We start from the raw sequence: 13,381 nt of genomic DNA on the forward strand, positions 1-13,381 counted from the left end.
GCTGTTCAGTTAGAAGTACAACATATGTGGAACACCAAAGCCAAGATTGTGCCACAAGTAAGGGGTTCACTGGGATCCATCAAGAAAGGATTTGAAAAGTAGCTGGAGCTAAAGCCTATTAAACCATCTGAAGAGCAAAAGACCACACTACTGAGATCTGAACATATTCTGTGTAAAGTCTTCTCATAGAGGAAGTCCTTAGAAAGTAAACTGACACACTGTTGAGAAAACAAAAAGCAAAATATAATAATAACAGTAATAATATTTATTGTAATGTGAAAAATAAATGTCTTCACTGTCACAATTTTTTTAAATCTTACCAATGAGGAATGTTTAAATTAGAAAGTCATTAAACAGTTTACAGGGAAAATTGTGCTAATGATAAGTGCTTTTAATTATTTGCTGACTATGGTTGTAATATTAACTCTGTTACTACTAATTGGTCAAAGCAGTAAGACAGAAATAAATTAGGGATGACCAGGAATATATAACAGTATGGAACCCTATTTTTAGTGCAAACATTTCTGAATACTATGATTTGCTTATTTTTTTTTAATACATGAATAAAGACACAGAAAATGAAAGACATAAAATTTGGGTTGGTTTGGCACATATATTTGGTCATTTCTAAATTTCAAATACCATAATCAAGTTTCACTTCTGAGACAAACTGTTATTAATGAATCCTGAGAAATCTTATGAGTATTTTCCCTTTCTGATCTTTGATGTATCCATTAATTAAAAATCTGTGATCAGCCACTTGATTGGTATAATTATTGGTGAATGGGAGACTAGCTGAAAGTTGCATCTTATGACTCATTAAATAACTAATCACAGAGAATTTAAAAGAACAAAGATAAAGAGCTGCTATTATTAGATAATGCGTGATTCAAGAAGCTCAGGATTTCATAATCTCATAAAATAAAAAAAAATACAAACTGCACTTTTGTGTAAATCAGAAATAACTATTACACCATAAGTAGTTTAACAGAGAATAAGATAATGACTTAAAAGAACAGAATAAATATTTAAATTAAAAAAAAAACATTTTTCAATAAAAATATAAATAGTGCCACGAATCCAGTGACAATGGGCTTGTAACATTCACATACATTATACACAGTTACAGTTAGTTGTTATAAAATATGCCACTGAAGACTTTGTTTGTTCATATTCAAGAAATAGAATGCAGAAAACAGTAACTCTTCTCAACGCTGCCGAGAAAAAAGATTTCTGAAGGCATTGTTATAGTTTTTATTAAAAGCTGTATAAATGAGAGGATTGAAGAAGGAGTTGGAGTAGCCAAGCCACAGGAAAATACTTTTCCAGATTGGTGGGATATCGCAAGAGCATAAAGGGTTAATAAGCTCAGTGATGAAGAATGGGATCCAGCAAAGAACAAAGACTCCAATGAGAATTCCAACCATCAGCGCAGCTCTTCTTTCCTTCTGCTCCCTCCAAGTATCCCCGTCAGTCTGAAAGGTGACAGTTGCATGCCGGACTGTAAATACCATCTGCGGCTGGTGGGAGGCCTCTTTAACCTGCAGAATGTATATTAGACATATAATAATGAATTTTAATATAAAATAATCAGGGGCCAAAATATTAGCAATGAAGATTTTTTTTTAAGAAAAGACTGGGAGAAAGGCAAAAAAATAAAAAGCAAGTTATGCAGATAAATTGTTTCAGTTAAATCTTTTCAAAAAAAAAATTTAATATGACAGTACAACATATAGAATATATTTTCTGCTTTTTTAAATTGACCTAGTACTGTGACATTGGTGGTGTAGTAATTAGTGATTTAACGTTCCAATACTGAGTACGTTCACAAATTCTAACGTTTTTGGATGCAGTTGTTGACAGAGAAAATTTCTTGTCTGGAAAAGCATGCAGCTTTAAGGCTACTCTCACATGGTTGGTAAAAGTGACTCTATCCTGATTTTCTCTATCCTAATTTTTCCTCTGAATTTTTTTTTCTTGACTGCTCAGATACATTTTGTGACTGATCTAAATCTGTCTATACTGAAAAGGCTGGTTGCTGCTCTACTTTACATCAAAATCATGCAAAATTGTCAGCTCATGATGGCAAGGAAGAGAATCAAGAAACGAAAGATCACAGCTGTTGGTTTGAGTGCATTTTTCCCTGCTGGTGTTCTGTACATACGACAATATGCTTTGGGATTGGATTTTAAACTGACAATAATATTGCATACTTTATTGAAAAGCAATCGATCATTTGGTTGATATGTGTTTTCTATTATGGCACGATAAAACTGTGCTAAAATAAAATGTCCCAATTGTGTTGCATTCCAATATACTTAACACTAGAATTACCAAAGCCTACGAAAAAACGCGTAAACCCGGCCCATCTTAAATCCATTCGCACCTCTCCATTCAGCGACTATTGTATTGCAAATGTGTCGATAAGCACAAGGAGCCTGCTATCCCATCCCCCCCATCGCCACAGAAAGGGAAAAAAGCTCTCCCAGCTCAAGCCTTGTTTATCAAGGATTGAGGTATTTAGAGCTGTATGAGCTAAATAATATATCGTTATTTGGAACACATGCATTTCATGTGTGTTCTGTGTCTACAAAGATCTATGTAAGTGTAGGATGACAGGAAATTGTGAACACATACATAAAAGACAAACTTTTTTTATGTTTTAGTACTAACGACAAAATTTTGACACAAAGTGTAAATTGTGTGAAGATTGAAGTCCAAATATCAAATAAGCAGTTTCACAAAAGGTACAAATATAACAGAACAAGTGCGCTTTTATTCAAGACTATAACTGAAGAAAAAGAAATTGAGTTAGTGTACTTTATTGTCATGACTTCTTAGGTAGTACAGCGGTAAGAACGGCTGACTCATAATCAAGAGGTCGTGGGTTCGAGCCTTCCAGCGTCCCGAAACAAATGTTTTGAGTAGTGAACTGCTCTTATTGTTACTATTATACAATAAAAACATACATTTTATATGAGTCTGTAACAGCCGGTGTAAATGTATGGTACTTGTAAAGGTTAGCGTTTTTTAAAATTCTGTTTTATTCTCTCAGTCGTGTTCACGCTCGCCCCGATCTGACACTGCTGTTTTCAAATAAAGACATTTGATAACAGAAGTGAACTCAGATGAGGATGAGGGTTCAACATCAGAGAAAGAGAACAGAAGCCCACCCCCCATAAGAAAAGTCCACTCACATATAAGAACAACGTAGCAGCACCAGGTGTAAAGGTGAAAGATGGCACCATTTGGATGCAGCAACAGGTCGGGTGTCATCCAGCCAGTCAGTCTGCCCCACACCTGTCCTTCAACCAAACACCATGGCTTACAGAGCTCGCCAACGTATCGGGCAAAGTCCTGTCTGTGATTATGTTTTGTGACGGTCTTTACATAAGAAACATTTATATGTTATTTACTGCATATAAAAGCCAGATCACATATATTTACCTTGATTTATTTACTTATCTTCCTACAGCGTAAAGTCACAAGTAGACTACAGGGCTTCCTGTGTTTGATCGACAAGGGCATGCTCACAAATTGCATGTGTAATGCCAGGAAATGTGCCTGCTGACACTTCAGCATGCAAGCAGTGGCACAAGAATGCAGTCAAACTTCTTTTTTGGGTACATACATCGTCCAGATCTAAACATTAGCGTGAAGAGTTGCTTGTGTACTGAAGAGTCTATAGCTGCAGGTGGAAGCTGCTGTCACACTTTTGCCATCACTGTACTTGTATATAAGTCAGATCACATATATTTACCTTGCTTAATTTACTTATCTTCCTACAGCGTAAAGTCACAAGTAGACTGCAGAGTTTCCTGTGCTTGATCAACATGGGCGCGCTGACACAGTACATGTGTACTGAAGTGAGTTTAGGTGCAGGTGGAAGCTCCTGTCGTACCATACGTAACTGTGTTTGATCCTATTCAAGAAAAAATCCCAGTCGCCCCACAGGAGAATGATTTTCTGAGACTAAGGTCATAAAGCTTATGAAACCATTTCTGGACAAAGGCAGAACTGTAACAACGGTTGTGTGGAGCTTCCACCTGCAACTAAAGTCACTTCAGTATACATGTACAATCAGCATCCCCGCATTGATCAAACACAGGAAGCTCTGCAGTTTAATTGTGACTTTACGCTGTAGGAAGATAAAATAAATAAATCAAGGTAAATAACATTCGATCTGGCTTTTATATAAGTAACATATAAATGTTTGGAGGACGCTGGACCTCTTGCTGCATCCAAACAGTGCCATTTGTCGCCTTTACACCTGATGCTGCTACGTTGTTCTTATATGTGAGTGGATGTTTCTTACGGGAAGGGCTTCTGTTCTCTTTCTCTGATGTAGAACCCTCATCCACTTCTGTTACAGCACGTCTTTATTGGAAAACAGCAGGGTCTGATCGGGGCGAGCCTGAACGTGACTAAGAGAATAAAACTGAATTTAAAAAAATGCTAACCTTTACAAATACCATACATTTACATCAGCTCTTACAGACAAATCAAATGTTTTTATTGTATAATAGTAACAATAGGAACTGCTCACTACTCAAAATGTTTATTTTGGGACACAGGAAGGCCCGAACCCGCAACCTTTTGAATAGGAGTCAGCAGTTCTTACCGCTGTACTACCAAAGAAGTTGTGACAACAAAGTACACTTACCCAATTTCTGTTTCTTTGGTTATAGTCTTAAATAAAAGTGGGATACCAGGCTGCTTGTTGCTTGGGCTTATCAACACATTTACAACACAAAAGACTCTAAATGGAGAGGTGTGAACAGATTTAAGGCGGGCCTGGTTTACAAGTTTTTTCGTAGGCCTTGGTAATTCTGTGTTAACACATAAAAGCCATTCAGTTCAGCCTGCTCAGAAAACCCTGCAATAAGACACATATATATGCATTGTTTCTCTGAACATAAATGGAAATAAAGCTGTGAAAAACCCTCCGAAGCCCCTTAGAAGTGACTAAAACCAACTTAAGACTAAAGCACTAAAGTGAAATAAACACTTTACAGACAAGCACTACAGAACCAAAATAGCAACACAGTAAGCCATTTAAATGCTTAAATTAATTTAAATTAAGATGCTAGCTTTCTTCTCTTCCTCCCACTTGTGATTCCAGTCCCTTCATTAACATAGTGGAAAATATCCAGTTTGGTTTTCAACACTAATGTCACTAATATTGACTTACCCTTATTATCCAAAACTCTTTGAAATAACACACTAAAGATTTCTGTTTCTAAAGAGGATACTTTCATTAAATTGGAAATCAAATTTACTTTATGACTGGAAGCAAAAACGGGAAATAACAAGAATGACAGTAAATCATTAGTGAAGGTGTTAATAGGACACATTCAGAAAGCTAGTGATTAATATTTCTAACTATAAAGTCAGTGTTTCTTCAGCACAGAGGTACTTTCTGTGTACCATAATGACCCAAAACAGATAAAGACATTTCTTATTAATTAAATTTAAAAGTGAAATAACTGAAATGTTGGATTTACAAATTCTTTCAATGGGTTAGATTCCAGATGTTAATAATTGTGATTTATTTTGCTATTTATGATGCTGTGCTGCATACTGTAGAAAAGACAATACATCTAAAGGTTTTACAGCCAAAGAAATTTTGTCATCTGCTATAGTATCAGTTGAATAGATTTGGCACTGCCTCATATCTGTTCACTACACCTGCTTCTGCTGTTGGCTGGAGTTGAGTCTGCTCCTTGGATTCACCTTTTGAGCCAAATGGTATCCACTCACTGCAACTAAACTCTGCAGAAGTAATTCACTTTTGCTGTACACACTTGCTATAGTTTGACTGTTGTTCAGTTTTATTTCAAATTAATATATAAGCAAAATGCCCCCACATGTTTAACCAGAAAACATAAGAATGTTGATGAAAAGCTAGGAATGAGAGACTTATAAATACGTTGTGGATGGAATAGTGGCACAGTGGACCCTGCTTCCTGGATTCATTCAGTTGACCACAACATTTGTGTGCTTTCTGCTTGGCTCTGTGGGTTTTACCCACACATTCCCAAAGATTATTCAGGTTATTTGGCAATTCCACATTTTACCCTGTATGAATGTGAGTATTTAAGGGTTGTACCTGTGTTGGACTTTTCCCTTTTTAGAGCTGGTTCCTGCTGAGATAGACTCTAAACCCCCTACAGCCCTCAGCCCTAAATTAAGTCATATGTGGATTAGATGAGATAAGACAAGCAAACTGTCTTTCTAAATATTTATTTGCTTTCCTTCTTTACTTTCTTTATAGCAAGCAGTGTGGTGCAGTGGCTAAAGTTTTAGACTTTAGATTTTTAAGGCTGCAGATAATTTTCTATATGTACTGTACCTCACTGTCTGACTGTGAGCACGACATGTAGCCTGCCTGTGCTTTAGCTGTAAAAAATGTCTGGAAAAAGTTGTTAACCATTCTTTTCTTATAAACCACCATAAAATAACACTACTTTTCAACTGAATTATAGACACAGTAGAATATGAAACTTATAACATCCAGCTCAGCTCAGCATGTCAATACTATGACCCTCTTCAGAAATATAAAGAATGAAAATAATGATTATTACAACAGATATACTGGAATCCACTAAATAGTTATTGGGAAATTATACATACATCTATAATGTGGATTATGGCCGGCTGCTTATCCCAGCCAATACCACCAAGCTGCCAGGTGGAGCCCTCCCTGCAATGTGGAGATGCCCCGAATTCCAGCAGGGCATCATGGACCTTGGAGTTTCCCTTCACAGCCCTGCTGGATACTGTGAGGGCCACCAGAGGATGCTGCAGGGAGGCTCAAGGACTCGTATGTTCAGTATAGCCCGAAAGTACTTCACAGTCACGAGGACGGAAGAAATAAAATACTATCGGGCTGAAGAAAAAGATGAGTTTTTACCTGACCCGGAAGTGCTGGGTAATCACATGGACTGAGGAATCAGAAGCACTTCCGGGTCAAGGACTATAAAGGACTGTGAGAAATCCCAGTGTGTGAGCTGAGTTGGGAGGGTGACAACGCGTCTGGGAGTGGAGGATTTGATTATTGATTTGATAATTGTGATATTGTTTATGAGTATAGTGGAGTGCAGGGTGCTTTGTACACTTTATTGTCCAAATAAAATTAATTATTAGACTTTTACCTGGTGTCTAGTGTCTGATCTGAGGGTTCAAGGGGACGACAGCGCCCCCTATCTGTCACTATATATATATATATATATATATATATATATATATATACTGCTCAAAAGAATTAAAGGAACACTTTTTAATCAGAGTATAGCATAAAGTCAATGAAACTTATGGGATATTAATCTGGTCAGTTAAGTAGCAGAAGGGGTTGTTAATCGGTTTCACCTGCTGTGGTGTTAATGAAATTAACAACAGATGCACTAGAGGGGCAACAATGAGATGACCCCCAAAACAGGAATGATTTAACAGGTGGAGGCCACTGACATTTTTCCCTCCTCATCTTTTCTGACTGTTTCTTCACTAGTTTTGCATTTGGCTACAGTCAGTGTCACTACTGGTAGCATGAGGCGATACCTGGACCCTACAAAGGTTGCACAGATAGTCCAATTTCTCCAGGATGGCACATCAATACGTGTCATTGCCAGAAGGTTTGCTGTGTCTCCCTGCACAGTCTCAAGGGCATGGGGGAGATTCTAGAAGACAAGCAGTTACTCTAGGAGAGCTGCAGAGGGCCATAGAAGGTCCATAACCCATCAGCAGGACCAGTATCTGCTCCTTTGGGCAAGGAGGAACAGGATGAGCACTGCCAGAGCCCTACAAAATGACCTCCAGCAGGCCACTGGTGTGAATGTCTCTGACCAAACAACCAGAAAGACTTCATGAGGGTGACCCAAGGGCCCCATGTCCTTTAATGGGCCCTGAGCTCACTGCCCAGCAGCATGCAGCTCGATTGGCATTCGCCATAGAATACCAGAATTGGCAGATGCACCACTGGTGCCCTGTGCTTTTTACAGATGAGAGCAGGTTCACCCTGAGCATGTGACAGAAGTGAAAGGGTCTGGAGAAGCCATGGAGAATATTATGCTGCCTGTAACATCATTCAGCATAAGCAGTTTGGTGGTGGGTTAATGATTGTCTGGGGAGGCATATCCATGGAGGGTCACACAGACCGCTACAGGCTTGACAAAGGCACCTTGGCTGCCATTAGGTATCAGGATGAAATCCTTGGACCCATTGTCAGACCCTATGCTGGTACAGTGGCTCCTGGTGCACGACAATTCCTGGCCTCATGTGGTGAGAGTATGTAGGCAGTTCCTGGAGGATGAAGGAATTGATACCATTGACTGTCCACCACACTTTCCTGACCTAAATCCAATAGAACACCTCTGGGACATTATGTTTTGGTCCATCCAATGCCACCAGGTTGCACCTCAGACTGTCCAGGAGCTCAGTGATGCCCTGGTACAGATCTGGGAGGAGATCCCCCACAACACCATCTGTCATCTCATTAGAAGCATGCACCGATGTTGTCAGGCATGTATACAAGAACACAGGGGCCATACAAAGTGCTGCGTACAATTTTGAGTTGCTGCAATTAAATTTTGGCAAAATGGACTAGCATGCCACATAATTTTTTCACTCTGATTTTTGGGGCATCTTTGAATTCAGGGCTCTGTAGGTTGATCATTTTCATTTCCATCAAACGATGTGGCATCCTTTCGTGCCTAACACATTACCCAGTCTATATCAGTATAGATATCCAGGAGGATTTCTTTTTCCCATTGAGATCTGATGTGTTTTCAAAGTGTTCCTTTAATTTTTTTGAGCAGTTTATATATATATTGTATATATATATATATATTACTTTCAAGATGATACAGCCTTAGAACAGTTGCTGGCTCCAATCAGACTGTGTTCTTACTTTGCATTATGGGCAACATTATTACACCTGCTACTTTGAGTTTTGTGAGTTGTGATCACCAGACACTCATAAACTTAGGATTGCGGTTCACTCTCCAGTTTTTTGACACAGTATTCGCTAACTCAGCTTGGCTGAATGATATCCTTCAGAAAAACGACAACAAAAACAGCAGACACACCTGAAAGGAACACCAAGGGAACCACGCCAAAGTGCACAACAGCCTGAGGGCTTGAGCACTCTGACTACTGCTGTCCAGTGTCCTACTTACCAATTTCCAGTCACTGGAGAACAAGCTGGACATATGAGTCAGGATAAAGTTCCAGCGAAAAATCTAGGACTGCAACATCTTTTGTCTTAAAGAGACATGACTGAGTCCGATGGTACCAGATTATGCAATTCAGCCTACTGAATCTCTCTCTCTCTACCCTATTGGGCAGAGCAAAAAGGTCCAGCAAATGGAAAGATGGAGGTGTATATGTTATTGCCAACCACAACTGGTGTGACAGCAGGAATTAAACGATCTTATCACACTACTCCTTGACCAATATGGAGCTCCTGATGAGTAAATTTAGACCATTTTATCTTCCCCAGGAGTTCATTTTGGTCAGTGTCATGCATGTATATATTACACCTCAAACAGACACTGACACTGCACAGACAGAACTGTATGAGACACTGGGCCACCATCAGAACAATAACCTGGATGCTACCCTCATCGTGGCTGTTGATTTAAAAAAGGCTAGTCTCAAATACAGTAGATAGTTTCTATTTCTACACATGCTAAGATGTGAATGACGCTAATGCATGCCTGCAGTCCAACACATCTGCTATAGAGGAACCGGTCAGTAAGAAAGCCGCACTCACTTTGTTGGAACACAACTTAAGGAGAGCATTCAGGAAAGTGAAGACTAGAAAGGCAGCAGGTAAAGATCGCATTCCATTAAGTGTTGTTAAAATTTATGCTGCTCAGCTTTCACCAGAGTAATATTTAATCTCTTCTTAACCCAGTCTGTTGTTATGTACCTAAGAAATCATATCCCGCCTGCTTAAATTACTATGCAACTCAATTTTTAACTTCCTGACAGGCAGACCCCAGGTGGTTCAAGTGGATGGCTACACTTCATCAACCCTCACTCTTAACACAGGTGCTCCACAGGGCTGTTCTCTGATGTTATCCCTCTACACATATGATGGCACAGCTCCACTTGACTTGAAATCATTGTCATGTTTGCTGATGACACAGGCCTGATTTCTAACAACAATGAGCAGGTTTACCTGAATGAAGTGCAGAGTCTGTCACACCAGGACAACAGTCTATTACTGAAAGTCATCAAGACAAAGAGGATGATTGTGGACGTTCGGAGATAACAGCAGAGGCACTCCCTCAATACTAACAGCACTCAGGTACAGAGGGTGGATATTTTTAGAAACCAAGGTGTCCACATCACAGAGGACCTAACCTGGTTGAGACACACCAGCACCTTGGCAAAGAAAGCACATCAACATCTTTACCACCTCTGACACCTCAGGGATTTCAGGATGCTCTCCCAATTATCTGAAGAGCTTTTAAAAATCCTGACATGTAGCATTACTGACTGATTTGTGAACAGCACACAGCAGGACCACAAAGCTCAGCGCAGAGTGGTGTGGTCAGTTGAACACATCACTCAAACCTTCAGGACGTCTAAACCAAACGTTTAACTAGGGCAAAGAAAATTATCTGTGACACCAGCCATACCAACAATGACCTCTTCTCTGTGCTGTGGTCAAATAAAAGGTACCACTGCCCAAAATCTAGTTCAGAGAGACACTGGAGGAGCTTTTTCCCAAAATCTATCCGTATGTTGAATAAGGAAAGTGTATATTTATATAATACCTTTTAGTTAACTCTGGCACATTGTTATTTATTTATTTATTTATTTATTATTTATTACTTAGCACATATTTATAATTATATTTAAGATTTGTGCTATTATAAAGCAATGTATTATTGTTATTGTCCCTTTATATTCATCTTAAATGCAGTCATTGGAATTGAGAAACTAAGCATTTCATCATGTATAGTACTATATGAATAATCAGTATGTGACAGACAAAATTCAATTTGATTTAAATGAAAGATTTATAGTTTATATTACAAATTCTGCAGAGTATAAAATTAATAGCAGATGAAAATTATCAGTGTTAAAGGCAGTAGATATTCTTTTTCAGCAGAACAATTAAATAATTTATATGACTTGCATTATTTCCAATAAAAGCATCTTCAAAACTCATTTTAAAGGTGTTTAAAAATACAAACACTGAGCACTTCTAGGATACCTGCTTATTCATATTGCAGTCAATCAAAGGAACTCTATTTACTATTTAAACTCTTTCAGCATTTTTACATCAATAATAACAGTAGACTAAGGAATATTTTTGTCCAGCTATTAATATATAATCACGTTTTTATGCTGATATGATGCCACTGCATAATGGCTCTTTACTATTTTATGTTTGTGGGGTGAATTAGCTGGTTTCTCTCCTTAGCCCACTGCCACTATTTTGTATACATTACAGTGTCACCTTAAATGTACTGTTGCCAGGACTGGATCTGGCACATTGCCACTTTAAAGATAGAGAAGCAAATACTTAGTGTTCCTTGGATTCTTTCTATACTGTATATCCGACGTACAACTTACAAACGGGGCCACAGCTGCGACGCATGCGCCTCAGTAACTGCTGCTCCGTCATCTTCAGCCTGAGGACGCTGCAAGCGACAGCTGGACGGAGGCTGGAGGGAGGCGATTTCGCTGCCCGACCACCACACCGCTGCAGCTACTGCTCCTGACTGGACCCAGGCTGGATGAAGCGGAGGGGGGCATTTCATTGCCCGCCCACCACACACGGCTGCCCCGTTCGTCCTCGGTGGGCGGCTGGTGATACTACAAGCGGTGACTCAGTTGTGGCTGAACGGAAGAAAATTGTAGGTGAACAGGGCGGCGGTGGGTAGCATTGTAGTGTGCCTCAGGTGGCTGCCTGTTGAATGGGGGCAGTGGTGAGCGATTCATTTCCTGCCTTTGGCCACACCGTGTTCGTTCTCGGTGGGCGGACGCTAAAGGCAGCATACTGTAGTGGGGGTGACTGTGTGGTGGGCGGGTGATGGATTGCCCCTCGCCGCCCCCATTCATTCTCAATAGTAAGCTTTCTTATACTATTATGCACATAGCAGAAAGTTGTCTCTTGTCAGTACATCAGACGTGTTGACGATGGGTGCCTTCCTGCTGTGATAGCGTGTACAGTGCTGTGCAGAAGAGCTCATCTTAACCTTTTGTCTTCATGCTTTAAGAATGTCTCTGAAACACAAATCTGATGCAAGTGCTGGTGATACAATAAAGAAAAGAAAAACCACAACCATTGAAAATAAAGTAGAAATAATAAAAAGGTCAGAGAGAGGTGAAACTCCATCATGCATTGGCAGAGCACTTGGTTAAATGTCGGTCAACAATAGCATTTATTAAAATAATAAACCTGTTCTGATTGACATACAAATTCAACTTAAGTAAAAACCTACAGCCCCTATCTCATACGGAACCCGAGGACTGCCTGTATACTGTATGTATGTATGTATGTATGTATGTATGTATGTATGTATATATATATACATACATACATACATACATACATACATACATACATACATACACACACAGTATATAAAAATATATATTTTGATGGGATGCCCCGAGATGGAAAAGTTGGGGGAAAGCAGCAACTTTTGGATACTGCCTCCCCCAAGAGGCTAGATGGCAGCTCCTCTGGAGTATAGCGATGCCCCAGATTCCTGCAGAGCATCCTGGGACTTGGAGTGCAGTTTCACAGCCCTGTTGGGTGCCGCCAGGGGGAGCTGTCAAAGGAGTCATACTTTCCCTATAGACTCCCTATAGACCAGAAATACTAATGGATCATGTGGACAGGGGCCCCAAAATTCTTCCGGGCTGATTAAAGAATTAGAGTTCTACATCTGACCTGGAAGTGCTGGCAAGCCATATGGAAGGAAGAACAGAAGCACTTCCAGGTCAGGCACTATATAAAGGACTGCTGAAGTCCTAGCAGGTGAGCCAGAGTTAGGAGGTGGAAGACAGAGCTTGTTGAGAGGTGTGGATAAGAGAATTATATTGATTCATTGTTTATTTAATTGTTTATGGTGGCTGTAGTGCTTGAATGGCACTTTGAAGAAGAAAAAACAATTAAAAGAACTTATTCGTGCTTTTACTCTGTGTCTGCATATCTGTCTGTTGGGTTAAAAGGAGCAACAGCGATATGCTAGCAAGGCCGCCAGCAAAAAGAAACCTCCAAAGAAAGTCACTCGCTTAGCCGCTAATACACAAGCGATACGAGCACGTCAGCAAAACAAAACCTCCTAGGAGAGAGATGCCCACAATAGTTCCTTTCAATTACCTAACATCTCTAGATTTCAATTTTTTTTCTGACTAT

At 39.5% G+C, this 13,381-nt stretch overlaps 1 protein-coding gene across 2 annotated transcripts in view; it reads right to left on the reverse strand.

Annotated features, from left to right (window-relative positions):
* Positions 1–297: 297 nt before the first annotated feature.
* Positions 298–13,381, reverse strand: part of LOC120529645 (5-hydroxytryptamine receptor 5A-like) — a 100,326-nt gene continuing 87,242 nt past the window's right edge. For both annotated transcript variants that reach the window (XM_039753630.1, XM_039753631.1), the window contains exon 4: positions 298–1,541. In XM_039753630.1, coding sequence (XP_039609564.1) covers positions 1,209–1,541 — 333 coding nt within the window. In that variant the 3' untranslated portion in view covers positions 298–1,208. The remainder of the gene's footprint in view (positions 1,542–13,381) is intronic.

Source organism: Polypterus senegalus, chromosome 5, assembly GCF_016835505.1.
Source record: "Polypterus senegalus isolate Bchr_013 chromosome 5, ASM1683550v1, whole genome shotgun sequence".
NCBI classification, from domain to species: Eukaryota; Metazoa; Chordata; class Cladistia; order Polypteriformes; family Polypteridae; genus Polypterus; species Polypterus senegalus.